Source organism: Oncorhynchus clarkii, chromosome 28, assembly GCF_045791955.1.
Source record: "Oncorhynchus clarkii lewisi isolate Uvic-CL-2024 chromosome 28, UVic_Ocla_1.0, whole genome shotgun sequence".
In the NCBI taxonomy this organism is placed as follows: Eukaryota; Metazoa; Chordata; class Actinopteri; order Salmoniformes; family Salmonidae; genus Oncorhynchus; species Oncorhynchus clarkii.
The window spans coordinates 29824236-29838796 of NC_092174.1; the positions used below are offsets into that span (position 1 = coordinate 29824236).

Genomic DNA, 14561 nt, shown 5'->3' on the forward strand with positions numbered 1-14561 from the left:
TTTATGTCCGTTCACTGTCTGCCATCATCATTCCACTATCCATAACTGCTACTTTTGCTCAATCCAAACACTTCTGCTGCTACGTGTGCAAGTATCTCTTTAACCGGGCAGAGTGGCAGGGCTGGGGGTCTGTGCAGTGTGGCATCACCATCTCTGGCTGCAGGGTAATTTATTGTGGGAGCTAAGTGTTTCCATTTGCATCAAGAGCCACTAAAAACAGTCTCGCTGAAGGTTTCTGGGGGGCCCACTCGTAAAAGTACTGATGCGGTGTGAGCTGGCTCCCAGCCTGACAACCTGTTTGGGGAGCAGTATAGATGTGATTTTAATGAATACATAATCCAGTCATCACAAAAAGACCCCGTCCCTAGCTCCTAACTCTTTGCCAAAGGTAGGCTACACTCCAGACCATTGTGTTTTCATTCAGCAGACACAAGAGAAGTGTGAGGCATTTTTAGGGTAGGTTTCAGAAAGAAAACAAGAAAATGTTTATTTGGGAAATGGTTTACAATTCCCTGTAACTGTTCCATAATATGAAAAAGTAGAAATGAAGATGGGGCAGATTTTTTTTATTTTTATATCATTACGAAGAGGAAAATAAGGAACCCAAAATTGGAATGAAATAGAGAAAGAACCGTGACTGTCAAATTGTGGGTTGATATTTTAGCTTACAATATGAGGGTTGCTCAATAAGAAGCCCATTGACAAATCTAGTTCAGAGTGAAGCATCGGTTAACATATCTAGAATGTAAAGTAACACAAATCGATCACAACAAAATAGTGAAAACTTTACATACAGCTTCAATAGAAATAAGACACCAAACCCAAGTACTGAAACTTCACAAGGTCTAATAATTGTCTATCAATTAACTGCAGCCCAACATTCCCTTGAATAAGCAACTCACTGCTGCCCTCTTCTGAATCTACAGCCAACAAGTGTCATGATCATACATAACTGAGACACCACTCATTAGGATACTATCTCAAAGGAAATTTCCCCATTATCAGTCCTTCAACAACAATGATTAAATTTCCCTATATTTAATCATGAACAGTGGCACTGCTCCTTGAGAACAATTAGAATCTGGTATATTTTAAGATGTTTACTGTGTAAATATTAAATAATGGGTAACAATCCCACATTGGTTTACTTTTCAGCTAAAACCTACCTGTCACCACATACAAGTCAATTTAAGTTTAAATAGTGATCACACAATTGTTTCAGCTGTTCAATACAGTAGGCCGGTGCTGTTCTCACACACCAATGCTTATGGAGTAGTAGACCTTCATTCGAGTTGCTTCAGAAAGACCAGACCATGGTTGGAGTTTACTTTGGCCAGGGCGACTCGCAGTTCACTCCCTCTAGCAGAGATGAGAGTCACTCTCTGAATAAAGAGAAACGGAAATCCAACAAAGTGCACCTCCGTCTGAAGACCAAAGAAAAGATAACAATAACAAGTGCAAGAGGTATATGATATCATTCTGTCTCTCAGCATCTGGGAAAGTACCACATTAATAGTAAAACATAGGGCATCTTCTGATGGGATTGCAATGGGAAGTTAAATTAATTTGAAGCCAAATCTTCATCAACAACAACAGGTACACAAACAGAAACCAAACTCTTACCACTACTTTTATGACATAAATCATTGAAGTCAACTATGGAGGAATGTTATAAAAATGAATTGAAAACATATAAAATGCAATTCATGTACTGTAACTTTACAGCAAACGTATTGTAAAACGTGTATAACACAATTGACTTTCAACCAAAGCCATCTATAAGAAGTGGATGTCATATCTTTTCTCTAATAGAAAGGGAACCAATTCCCCACCCCCCGGTTGGACTCAACCACCTTCCAGGAACTTTTCCTTCCAGTTCTAACATTAACCAACAGGCCTAATTTCCTGAAACTGGAGCCTCCCTCTGCGTGGTGAAACGAACACAGCAGCAGCAACACCTGCACCAGTAGGAGACCAGCCAGGACGTGAGTCAAGAGTCCAAACATTACAGACACACAGACATACTAATAGTATAGTGCTACACAGAAATAAAATAATTGTGTATTTCTCTCATTTCCAATTAGAGACCTTGGAATCCATTCTCAAAATGAATCACATTGATGAATATAAACATCAAAATCCTTACCGACATTAACAGTTTCATTTGCATGATAAACCGAAAAATTGTCAGTTAAATATTTTACATTTACCAACACTGAAAACATGTATTATTTTACTGATGCAATCTGTGGTAATATTGCCAAGGTAACCTAAATACAAAACAATGGTAAATAAATAACAAAGGATGTCATGAGAGATGTCTTGAGCACTATTTTTACAGAAAGCAAAAACAACATCCACCTCAAAGCCCTTGGGGAAATGACAACTCTGACTTGGTATAACAATCACATGGCTCCTTATTTTCGAGAGCAGAGAGCAACCCACATGTGCCCTGACAGAATCCCACAGCCTTTGTGAAGCTCTTTCCAAGCAGAACTTGATTGATTGGCTTTCAATTGAGACACGCTCCTTGTTGGAAAGAACGACCTCACCACAGGGACAATCTAGTAAACAGACTTGGAAGTCCAGGCCTGCATGGTGTCTCCATACCATCCGCTAGGAAGGCAACGCCGGATCTCATGCATCTGTGGTCAGACCAGACCGACACCACTTCCTTCTAAAGCAGGGCTGCTTCGAAACCACGGCAGTATGTGTTCACTCTCTCCCTTCCTCGCCTTTTTTTAGAGGCTAAGAATGCACATAACCATGTGGTATGCTTCTGGAGTTCGGGACACCGGGTCTCCCAAATGAATGGAACTGTTTATCGCTCAAATCAACAACAGAAGAAACTCTCTCCAGTTCACCATCTTTGATCAGACTAGAAGAAGTGTTTGGTAGAACCCCCTTTTCTCCGGCAACAATTTTCTTGTCATCTACAGTGCATTCGGAAAGTATTCAGACCCCTTGACTTTTCACACATTGTTTCGTTACAGCCTTATTCTGAAATTGATTAAATAAAATTTAAAAATCCTCAGCAATCTACACACAATACCCCATAATGACGAAGCAAAAATATATATCCAAATGTATTAAAAATAAAAACAAATACCTTACTTACATAAGTATTCAGACCCTTTGCTATGAGACTCGAAATTGAGCTCAGGTGCATTCTGTTTCCATTGACCATCCTTGAGATGTTTCAACAACTTCATTGGAGTCCACCTGTGGTAAATTCAATTGATTGGACAATGATTTGGAAAGGCACACACCTGTCTATATAAGGTCCCACAGTTGACAGGTGCATGTCAGAGGTAAAACCAAGCCATGAAGTCGAAGGAATTGTACGTAAGAACTCCGAGACAGGATTGTGTCGAGGTACAGATCTGGGGAAGGGTACCAAAACATTTCTGCAGCATTGAAGGTCTTAAATGGAAGAAGTTTGGAACAACGAAGACTCTTCGTAGAGCTGGCTGCCCGGCCAAACTGAGCAGTTAGAGGACAAGGGCCTTGGTCAGGGAGGTGACCAAGAACCCGATGATCAATCTGACAGAGCTCCAGAGTTACTCTGTGGAAATTGAGAGAACCTTCCAGAAGGACAATCCTATCTGCAGCACTCCATTCAGGCCCTTATGGTAGAGAGGCTAGACGGAAGTCAATTCTCAGTAAAAGGCACATGACAGCCCACTTGGAGTTTCCCAAAAAGCACCTAAAGACTCTCAGACCATGAGGAACAAGATTCTCTGGTCTGATGAAACCAAGATTTAACTCTTTGGCCTGAATGCCAAGAGTCCCATCGAGAGGAAACCTGGTACCATTTCTACGGTGAAACATGGTGGTGGCAACATCATGCTGTGGGATGTTTTTCAGCGGCAGGAAGACTAGTCAGGATCGAGTCAAAGATGAATGGAGAAAAGTTCAGTGAGATCCTTGATGAAAACCTGCTCCAGAGCTCTCAGGACCTCAAACTGGGGCGAAGGTTCACCTTCCAACAGGACAACAACCCTAAGCATACAGCCAAGATAACGCAGGAGTGGCTTCGGGACAAGTCTCTGAATGTCCTTGAGTGGCAAAGCCAGAGCCCGGACTTGAACCCGATCGAACACCTCTGGAGAGACCTGAAAACAGATGTGCAGCGACGCTCCCCATCCACCCTGACAGAGCTTGAGAGGATCTGCAGAGAAGAATTGGAAAAACTCACCAAATACAGGTGTGCCAAGCTTGTAGCGTCATACCCAAGAAGAGGCTGTAATCTCTGCCAAAGGTGCTTGAACAAAGTGTCTGAATACTTATGTAAATGTGGTATTTCAGTTTTTATTTATTTATTTATTAGCAAACATTTATAAAATCCTGTTTTTGCTTTGTCATTATGGGGTATTGTGTGTGGACTGATGTCAATTATTATTTTTTGAATCAATTTTAGAATAAGGCAGTACCGTACAAAAATGTGGAAAAAGTCAAGGCGTCTGAATCCTTTCCGAAGGCAATTTAACTCATTACAAGTGTTCATCCTCAATTTATTACATCTTTAGTGTAGGATCACATCCCAGTGATGGACCCGGGCTGAGACTTTTGAGAGGTCGCCAGTGTTCTTTAAAAACTAGTTTAGCTTCTTCCTGAGTCATTAATGAGAGTACAGCCACCCCACCAAATCGGGTTCATCTGGGCTTTTGGCTCCTGGTGGTCCCCTCTCTCGTGAAAGCTAGTGGCCACTACCTGTGGCCACATCTTCGGTGGTGTACGTATGTGTGTGTGAGAGAGAGCTCCGGCCCCAACAGGGGCAGTGAGCAGATACCAAACCAACTCCTGGTGCCAACAGGATGTAATAACAACAGGCCTGTTTACTCTGCACTCACTTTCATTCAACAGGCCAGGGACCGACACGCATGGGGAACTTTCAATAGTAAATAGCTTCCACTTCCATCTCGTTTGCCATAATTATGACAATCTCCATGCCAATTTGTCACATGTAAACCCTGTTATAGTTGGGTGTTGCCATGCTTTGCCTTTCTCCGAGTGTTGTTTTGTTGCCTGTTTTGTTTTCTATTCATTATCATTCTTAAATTAATAAAGGGAACTACACTGAACCAAAATAAACACAACATGCAACAATTTCAATTTCAAAGTTCATATCAGTAAATCAATCAACTTAAATCAATTCCATTAGGCCCTATACTATGGATGTCACATGACTGGGAATACAGCTATTTACAGTTGAAGTTTACATACACCTTAGCCAAATACATTTAAACTCAGTTTTTCACAATTCCTGACATTTCCTGACAAAAATTCCCTGTCTTAGGTCAGCTAGGATCACCACTTCTTTTTACAAATGTGAAATGTCAGAATAATAGTAGAGATAATTATTTATTTCAGCTGTAATTTCATCACATTCCCAGTGGGTCAGAAGATTACACACACTCGATTAGTATTTGGTAGCATTGCCTTTAAATTGCTTAACTTGGGTCAAACATTTCGAGTAGCCTTCCACAAGCTTCCCACAATAAGTTGGGTGAATTTTGGCCCATTCCTCCAGACAGAGCTGGTGTAGCTGAGTCAGGTTTGTAGGCATCCTTGTTCGCAAACGCTTTTTCAGTTCTGCCCACAAATGTTCTATTAGATTGAGGTCAGGGCTTTGTGATGGCCACTCCAATACCTTGACATTGTTGTCCTTAAGCCATTTTGAAGACCCATTTGCGACCAAGCTTTAACTTCCTGACTGATGTCTTGAGATGTTGCTTCAATATATCCACGTAATTTTCCTTCCTCATGAGCCATCTATTTTGTGAAGTGCACCAGTCCATCCTGCAGCAAAGCACCCCCACAACATGATGCTTACACCCATGTGATTCACGGTTGGGATGGTGTTCTTCGGCTTGCAAGCCACCCCCTTTTTCCTCCAAACATAATGATGGTCATTATGGCCAAACAGTTATATTTTTGTTTCATCAGACCAGAGGACATTTCTCCAAAAAGTATGATCTTTGTCCCCATGTGCAGTTGCAAACCGTAGTCTGGCTTTTTTATGGCGGTTTTGGAGCAGTGGCCTCTTCCTTGCTGAGCGGCCTTTCAGGTTATGTCGATATAGGACTCGTTTTACTGTGGATATAGATACTTTTGTACCTGTTTCCTCCAGCATCTTTACAAAGTCCTTTGCTGTTGTTCTGGGATTGATGTGCACTTTTCACACCAAAGTACGTTAATCTCTAGGACACAGAACACGTCTCTTTCCTGAGCGGGATGACGGCTGCGTGGTCCCATGGTGTTTATACTTGAGTACTATTGTTTATACAGATGAACGTGGTACCTTCATGCATTTGGAAATTGCTCCCAAGGATAAACCAGACTTGTGAAGGTCTTACAATTCTTTTTCTGAGGTCTTGGCTGATTTCTTTTGATTTTCCCATGATGTCAAGCAAAGAGGCACTGAGTTTGAAGGTAGGCATTGAAATACATCCACAGATACACCTCTAATTGACTGAAATTATGTCAATAAGCCTATCAGAAGCTTCTGAAGTCATGGAATAATTTTTTTTAATTTTCCAAGCTGTTTAAAGGCACAGTCAACTTAGTGTATGCAAACTTCTGACCCACTGGAATTGTGATACAGTGAAATTAAATAAAAACTTAAATAATTGTTGGAAAAATTACTTGTGTCATGCACAAAGTAGATGTCCTAACCAACTTGCCAAAACTAGTTTGTTAACAAGAAATTTGTGGAGTGGTTGAAAAACAAGTTTTAATGACTCCAACCTACAGTTGAAGTCAGAAGTTTTAGTGACTCATTAAAATGTGTTTTTCAACAACTCCACACATTTCTTGTTAACAAACTATAGTTTTTTTAAGTAGGGGCGTGGATCAGAAAGCAAGACAGTATCTGGTGTAACCATAATTTGCCTCGTGCAGTGCGACACATTTCATTCGCATAGGCATCTCCTTCACATAGAGTTGATCAGGCTGTTGATTGTGGTCTGTGGAATGTTGTTCCACTCCTCTTCAATGGCTGTGCGAAGTTGCTGGATATTGGCAGGAACAGGAACACGCTGTTGTACACGTAGATAGAGCATCCCAAACATGTTCAATGGGTGACATGTCTGGTGCGTATGCAGACCATGGAAGAACTGGGACATTTTCAGCTTCCAGAAATTGTGTACAGATCCTTGCGACATTATCATGCTGAAACATGAGGTGATGGCAGCGGACGAATGGCATGACAATGGGCCTCAGGATCTTGTCACAGTATCTCTGTGATTTCAAATTGCCATTGATAAAATGCAATTGTGCTCATTGTCTGTAGCTTTTGCTTGCCCATACCTTAACCCCACAGCCACCATGGGGCACTCTCTTCACAACATTGACGCCAGCAAACCGCTCGCCCACGCGACATCATACACGCTGTCTGCCATCAGCCCGGTACAGTTGAAACCGTGATTCATCCGTGAAAAGCGTTTGAGCATTTGCCCACTGAAGTCAGTTACAACGACGAACTGCAGTCAGGTCAAGACCCTGGTGACGACAACGAGCGTGCAGATGTGCTTCCCGAGACGGTTTCTGACAGTTTGTGCAGAAATTCTTTGGTTGTGCAAACCCACAGTTTCATCAGCTGTCCGCAGAGGCTTCTCTCAGACAATACCACAGGTGAAAAAGCTGGATGTGGAGATCCCGGGCTGGCGTGATTACACCTGGTCTGCGGTTGTGAGGCCAGTTAGACGTACTGCCAAATTCTCTAAAACAATGTTGGCGGCTTATGGTAGAGAAATTAACATTAAATTCTCTGGCAACAGCTATGGTGGACATTCCTGTAGTCAGCATGCCAATTGCACGCCCCATCAAAACTTGAGACATCTGTGGCATTGTGTTGTGTGACAAAACTTCACATTTTATAGCGACCTTTTATTGTCCCCGGTACAAAGTGCACCTGTGTAATGATCACGCTGTTTAATCATGTTCTTGATATAACACACCTGCCAGGTGTGGAGAAATGCTCACTAACAGGAATGTAAACAAATTTGTGAACAAAATTAGAGAAATAAGCTTTTTGTGCACATGGAATATTTCTGGGATCTTTTATTTCAACTCATGAAACCAACAGTTAACATGTTGCATTTATATTTTGTTTCAGTGTCCATTGCCTTTTATGAACTGGGCGGGTCAAACTGTACTACTTAAAGCAATTTGTCTGTATTTTATGTAAATGTGTTCTATTGGATAATTACACGCCACTCAAATACTTCCTCTGCTCTCTACATTACAGTAGCATGGGGAGCCTTGGGCATTATTTGTACGGAGAAAAGCATTATTTACCAGATATTGAAATTAAATAACAGTTTATCGCAAGTTCACATATGATAGCGAGACAATAATTACATTTCAGTAAAACATCCGAGTACACTACAGCATAGAAATATGCAAGTCATTCATATACACATAAGATTATACAGATATTCCTGAATCCAGTGATAATGTCAGAGAGACAACCTATTGTGAGTTACTCCCTGCTTTCTCTAGTACGGAACATTATGGTATAGAAATTGACTTAAGAGAAAGGGGCTCTGTAAAGTATTCAGTGTATTTCAAGGGACACAGTTTCAATGGACTTTGCTACATGTTACATACCCACTGCCTACCTCACAGTTCTACAGATCCCACTCGATGCATCGCTTTACTCAGCAGAAACATGGGAACATGCAACACTTGGAGCTGGAGGGAAACCTTGTGCATGGAGGGAGGGGGATGGCTTTACTGACACCTGCAACTGAAAAAGAAGAAGGAAAAAACATGTGACAATCGCTCCTCACTGTGATTTAAGTACAACATCAGAAACCATGGATTACATGTGTGACAGAGACCATTATGTCTGTCCAACCTCCCGTCAACAACAACTAAGTTTGGATATATTCATAGTTTGTCAGTGCAAAGAGGACGATATCTCCACAAAGTGCTGATGAGTGAACGCTTCCTCACCTTGGTGTAAATAACATCTAGTGGACTGGTCAGTAATTACCACATTGAGAGGAACATCGATTTCTATATTTTACACGTTACAATGAGGTAATGGTGTATGACTACACCTGAGGCTAAGACTTAACTTGATGTGATACAACGAAGCAGATGGTAAAATCTGGTTTCAACGGTTATGGAACCTCAAATATAGAGGTACAGTACAACAACTTTGTAACAGAATACATTTGTCGTAAGGCAATAGCAACTCGGTGCATTTCTGCATTGCGTTGTAAGTGAGTTAGTTACAGCAGCCTTTTCATGCGGCAGGTGTGTTTGTCTATGTGCATGGTGGCCTGGTCCGTAGAGGTGGTCAGAACATCCAGGCCCTCGTCTTGCCTCTCCAGCTCAGTCTCAGCCTCCAGAGCAAGATTTTTCAACTGCATTAGCATCTGAGAGAACAGGGCGAGAAACACATAGGCACACACACACACACTTGATTTAGCTTGTGGTTCGCACTTTTGGATCCATTTCTTCTGTTTCACTTTACAGGGCAAAGTAAATCAAGTGCAGCTCAAGTATTTGACATATGGATTTGACCTAGGTCTGTGGGAGTCATTTTGTTTCTTGTTGTGGGGGAAAAAGTGTCTTGTCTAGGCGTTATGTCCTGAGAGGAGAGGGAGTGAGTCAGTCAGTGGAAAAGACGGGGGAGATGAGCAGAGAGGAGGAATAACACTTTCTTCTCAGTCATAATTCTTCTTCCACTGCCTGCCTGGGCCAAGGAGACAGAAAGAAAACGATCTATAATAACTGAATTTACATCGCTAGGTCAAGACACAATCGCCATGTGAAACAATATTCATGTGCCTAGTATATGATACTCAAGCACATGGTGGTTTGACAGAGGTGCTCCTCTGGTCATCGATAACAAACAAGTCAAATTAAATGTTATTTCAACTGTCCATGTGTTCAGGGAATTCTGCAACTCCATCTCCAAGCTCCAAAAACTGTGTATGTAATGGTCAATGGAACATCTAAAATAAACTGCGTTGTGCCAAGCAAAATCTAATAAACATTCACTCCAAACTCCACCATGGTTTCTGAACTAATATTATGTTATCCTACACATGCTCACACACACACCCCATTGACATTATGTACGTTTTCAACTGCCAGTAAGTGACACAGAAACAATGTGCACAGGACCTTTAACTCAGTCCTACTGCTCAAGTTCAATATCATCACACCACTGCTTGAACATGAGGTTTGTTTGGGTGTATTAACTTGTCAGATATGTTAGTAAAATACACACAAGTTTTAAAAAGCAGGCTAATAACCTCAGCAAACTGATGAAAGGTGAGGTGAGGTGACTTTGTAGGAATTTGTTTAGGACATAAAGAACTGTAAATATTTAACTGATTTGAACAATAAACCTATTGATAATCTGTATCAAATATCTTTTGACAAAAGGGTCTATTTGCTATACACTTGGGTAGGAAATAAGGTTGAAAGTGGCTCTCAACGAGGGGCTCTTACTATAGGTTCTAATCATGATATGAATGACTTCAAGAGAAGGGTTGGGTGTGTCAAAAAGTGTACTATTGTATCACTTGAGAAAGTGGCAGGCTTTGTAGTTCAAAAGAACCATTAAGACTTATCAGCACAACATAATAATCCATTGATAGAGAAAGAATACACATCCCTGAATTGTACACAGACTAATTGAGAAAAATGTCACTTATATGATCGATTTGTTTGTAAAATGATTATATATAAAACTATATTGAGATACAATCGTATTGAGACCATTCTGAAGTGGTCAATACTTAACTTGCAATACCTAACTAACTATTCCGTTGTAAACGCAGTTTCCACAAAAGGCTCATTCAATCTTAGCTTCATTCAGTTTTAAAGAATTGCTTATGGGACAGTAAGAACCATCCATGTCTGGAGAGACTGTAGCCTATGTTTCAGGAGGATTATGAAAATGACAACATACCTGTAACGGTTCACCAACCAATTACATATGTGGTCTTAGATATACACAAAATGTTGTGTTATGAAGAGGTTTAATATGGAATACAGCATTCTGAGAAAGTTATAATAATGTGTTAAATAAAAAATAATTGACTGCATTTGCGTCACTGTTTATGTCTCGCGACCATAGACCATGTATGGAGCTCACCCTGTTCAACATTATGGCTATGAATGGAAATACTTTATACACTGTCTGACCAGAAAAGTCGACCAAATAACTGGCCATGTATCTTTCCCTCTCTCCTCTCTTAAACACATTGGAGTTTGGTTTGTGGTCTCACCGACTTACATATAAAATATAATTTGACAAATCTAAATCATTACAGTGAATCTCTGTTTGGAATGGAAATACAGCATTTATCTTCCCATGATTTCCATGGGCAAAGTTATGCTTGTTCTTTAAAACCTGCTATTGAAATGGAATACCTTTACTGAATCGTAACATGGTTATTAAATTATGCATTTCCTCTACATACAAAACAGGTGTCTACAGGACAGGTATTAAGCAGAAAGAGAGACAATGTAAGGGCAGTATAACTTTAGACTGCTTTAGTATACAGATGGAGAGATCTCTCACCTGTCGGAGCTCCTGAACCTCAGCCTGAGTAACCTCTGGCGTAAGGACATGTAGATGCACCTGGGAAAGCTCTCCTGCTGGGACCGTACTGGGGACCTCTGTCTCCTGGTACTGCTGCAAGCCTGCTGCCAAGGAAGGGGGACAGAGATACAGTGAGAAGGCAACTCAAACAAATGATCATCCTATGAGCGTAACAGTATCCCCATGATAATGTATGGGGGAAAGCTCATAACATAAAAGGCAGAATTTTGTAATAAATCAATAATCTAGAGTAGGGATCAACATAGTTATAAATAATTTGTATACAGCAAAATTTACCGCAAGAATCCCAAACAGATATAGTATTTGACAAACACAGAATCCTTTAAAACCTTGATTACACTGGAATACGACCGCCAATGTCTCTCTAGTTATGTGTGGGAGCACTTGGGAACAGATTTCCTAAATTAAAATACACTTTGAGCTGATATCCTGGGGATTTTACAGTCTTATGTCAAACAACAAAAATCTGAAAACTTGGGGTGCCAAATAAAATGATCTAGAGTGTATCATGCATGACATTTGAGCCTAAAGCTATTTCAAAGATGTATATTGAACTAATGCTAAAATACAGACCTTTACTGCCACTTGGTGGTCAAATACAAACCAATGTACAATACAAAATAAACAAAGAAGAACAACTGCCTGTGACTTCAGAGGTGCAATCTACAGTTCTTACCTGCATTCCATATTAAACCTTGATTCTGGTCACCTGGGGTTGTGGCTGGGGTCGTCTTAAAGGCAGAGTACTCACTCGTGTACTCTACCTTCTTCTTATACTGCATCTCTAGCACAGACATGGCCTCCGGCATTTTAGCCGACAGGAGTCTGAAGCATATGTCTGGCTTCCCTATGAACCTCTGCCTCACACTGATCTCATAAGGGTTGTGCACCCGGATGTCATCCACCTCGTCCCTCTCAAAGCGGTGGAGGAGCACATAGTTTGTGTCTCGGACTTCTAAAGAGGAGACCATCACCATCAAGCAGCCAGGCTTTAGGTCCGAGTCTCCACCTCTGGAAACGATGGCTGGTATGCTGGTGATCCCTCTGTGCTTGCCTGTTGCTGTTCCCTTACAAGTGGCCTCTCTGGCAGCATGCTCAGCATTGGCATCCTGCTGACTCTTCCAGGGTAATTTGCCAAAAGGCCACCAAGGGGGAGACTGCAGTTCAGACAGTAGCCTGCGGAGTGAATGGTGACAGAAGTTAGAGGAATCTATCCAATTCAGTGACGGTTCACACAAATCAATCTTCTGGATTATCGCTATCCAATCTCAATTCCTTACTATTATAGATTAACCAATTACATGTAAATAGAAAGGCATCAAAACGTCAGACAATATCCATGGCAAGCTACAATATTTGTAAACATAAAAACAATAAAACAGTTACATGACAAGGCCCAGAGGTAGAATAGAATATCAAAATCCTCCTTACTTGTCTGCCACGCCCAGATCAGAGTCGATCTTGTTCAGGCCCTGCATGACGTTATCAAACTGCTCTCCCTGGTGGTGGAGGACATTCCCTGTGTCCTCTAGCCGTCTTTGAGCCCCTGCCACCAGGTTAATCAGCTCCCTCCCCTTGGTGGGCTGTGCCTCGGCCCCCTGGACCTCAGTAGAGGGGGACAACAACCTCTCCCTCCAGAAATGCTCCAGGACATTGTAGACCACCAACCGGTTGGGCCTCAGTGAGCCGAACCAGTGCTTGAGATTCCCCTGTTCCAACACAGTCAGAGTGCTGAAGATGAAGCTGGACGACTCCATCTTGATCTCCATGATCCTGGTGAGGCGGAAGCCAACCAGGTTCTCTTTGCTCTGGTGTGAGGTGAAGCGCAATATGGTGCGGGTCAGGGACAGGGTCCCGGCCTCCCAGCGCTTCTCGCTGTTGATGTAGTAGGAGCCTGGCCAGCTGTGGATGGGGATGTCTCGGTTTGGGCTTGTCATCTTGACTTGGTTGGCTTCAGGTGCTCACTTAGGTAAAAAGGGGTGAACATAAATTCAGATGTCATATTAGAAATAACAGAGTATTTGAATCAAGGTCAAGATGTTAATCAAGATTAAAGATTAGACCCTAAACCTTTGGAACTATTAGCTAGGTATTTCAAGTAGCTAGCTAGATGTCATCATGGTAATCAATTAACTTTGGACTAGCTATTTAGACCTACTGCATGGCAGTAACGTTACAGCTAGAAACATAATAGTTTAGTTAGTAATAGTATAACGTTAATAGTAATAGTTAACGTTACTTTGCTAGGGCCACTGTGTATATGCTAAGATTGCTCTCTGGCTATAAAAACATGCACAATCGAAATACGCCAGGAAGCTATCTAACGTTAGCTAGTTATCCAGCCAGCAGCCATCTCCATAAGCTTACCTCTAAAATAAAATAAAATATATTTAGCATTAAATTACATTCGTGTACAAACTAAAGAATAGCTGTAACCAAACAAAATAGCTAGCGGACATTCAACGTTCATGTTTTTGTTTACTTTTTAGAAACCTGGCACGTGAGCTCCTGCAGGGTTATGACTATCCCAGGAAATCAATGGCAACAATTCTGCAATGTTGGGCAAGGCGCTAATATTATCGATTGTGCAAAAGTAATTTTTATTCGAGTACAGTTGTTCTGTGAATATATATTTCAATCTATCAGTTTAATAATTTGTCAAATTAAATAAAAACACCTGTTTGCAGGCGACTGATTTGTTTAGGAAGTGGAACAGCGGCAGGTTCTCAGTACAGACATGTTTACAGTCCGTCTATAAACAATGATCCTGCTACCTTAAATGTGTAGATTAACATGATTGTCTAATTTCGTTGCTTATATGTACTACATAAATTGTATTTTTAAGACAACGTTGAATTAACAGACAATATCCAAGATGTACGGAAACAATAAGGGGCAAAAAAAATAAACAAATGTAGCTTTGTAATTAATATTGGGCTTGTGCATCGATAAATGTGTTCCCTTGCAA

General features: G+C 41.1%; 1 protein-coding gene across 6 annotated transcripts; it reads right to left on the bottom strand.

Moving 5' to 3' along the window:
- Window positions 1-562: 562 nt before the first annotated feature.
- LOC139387161 (synaptosomal-associated protein 47-like) lies at window positions 563-14279 on the bottom strand. 6 transcript variants are annotated; one of them, XR_011629136.1, is made up of 7 exons: window positions 13961-14070; window positions 13025-13557; window positions 12270-12769; window positions 11552-11676; window positions 9247-9389; window positions 8625-8752; window positions 563-1424 (listed from the first exon to the last, which is right to left on the bottom strand). XR_011629136.1 is itself a non-coding variant. In XM_071133206.1 (6 exons), the coding sequence occupies exons 2-6, from the start codon at window positions 13528-13530 to the stop codon at window positions 8737-8739; spliced, it is 1290 nt and encodes a 429-aa protein (XP_070989307.1). In that variant the 5' UTR covers window positions 13531-13557; window positions 14076-14279; the 3' UTR covers window positions 6617-8736. The 6 variants fall into 6 exon arrangements, 4 of the variants coding, with proteins under 4 accessions (XP_070989307.1, XP_070989308.1, XP_070989306.1 ...); XR_011629137.1 differs by having other exon boundaries at window positions 8614-8752; XM_071133206.1 differs by lacking the exons at window positions 563-1424; window positions 13961-14070 and adding an exon at window positions 14076-14279 and having other exon boundaries at window positions 6617-8752.
- Between the last annotated feature and the right edge of the window lie 282 nt (window positions 14280-14561).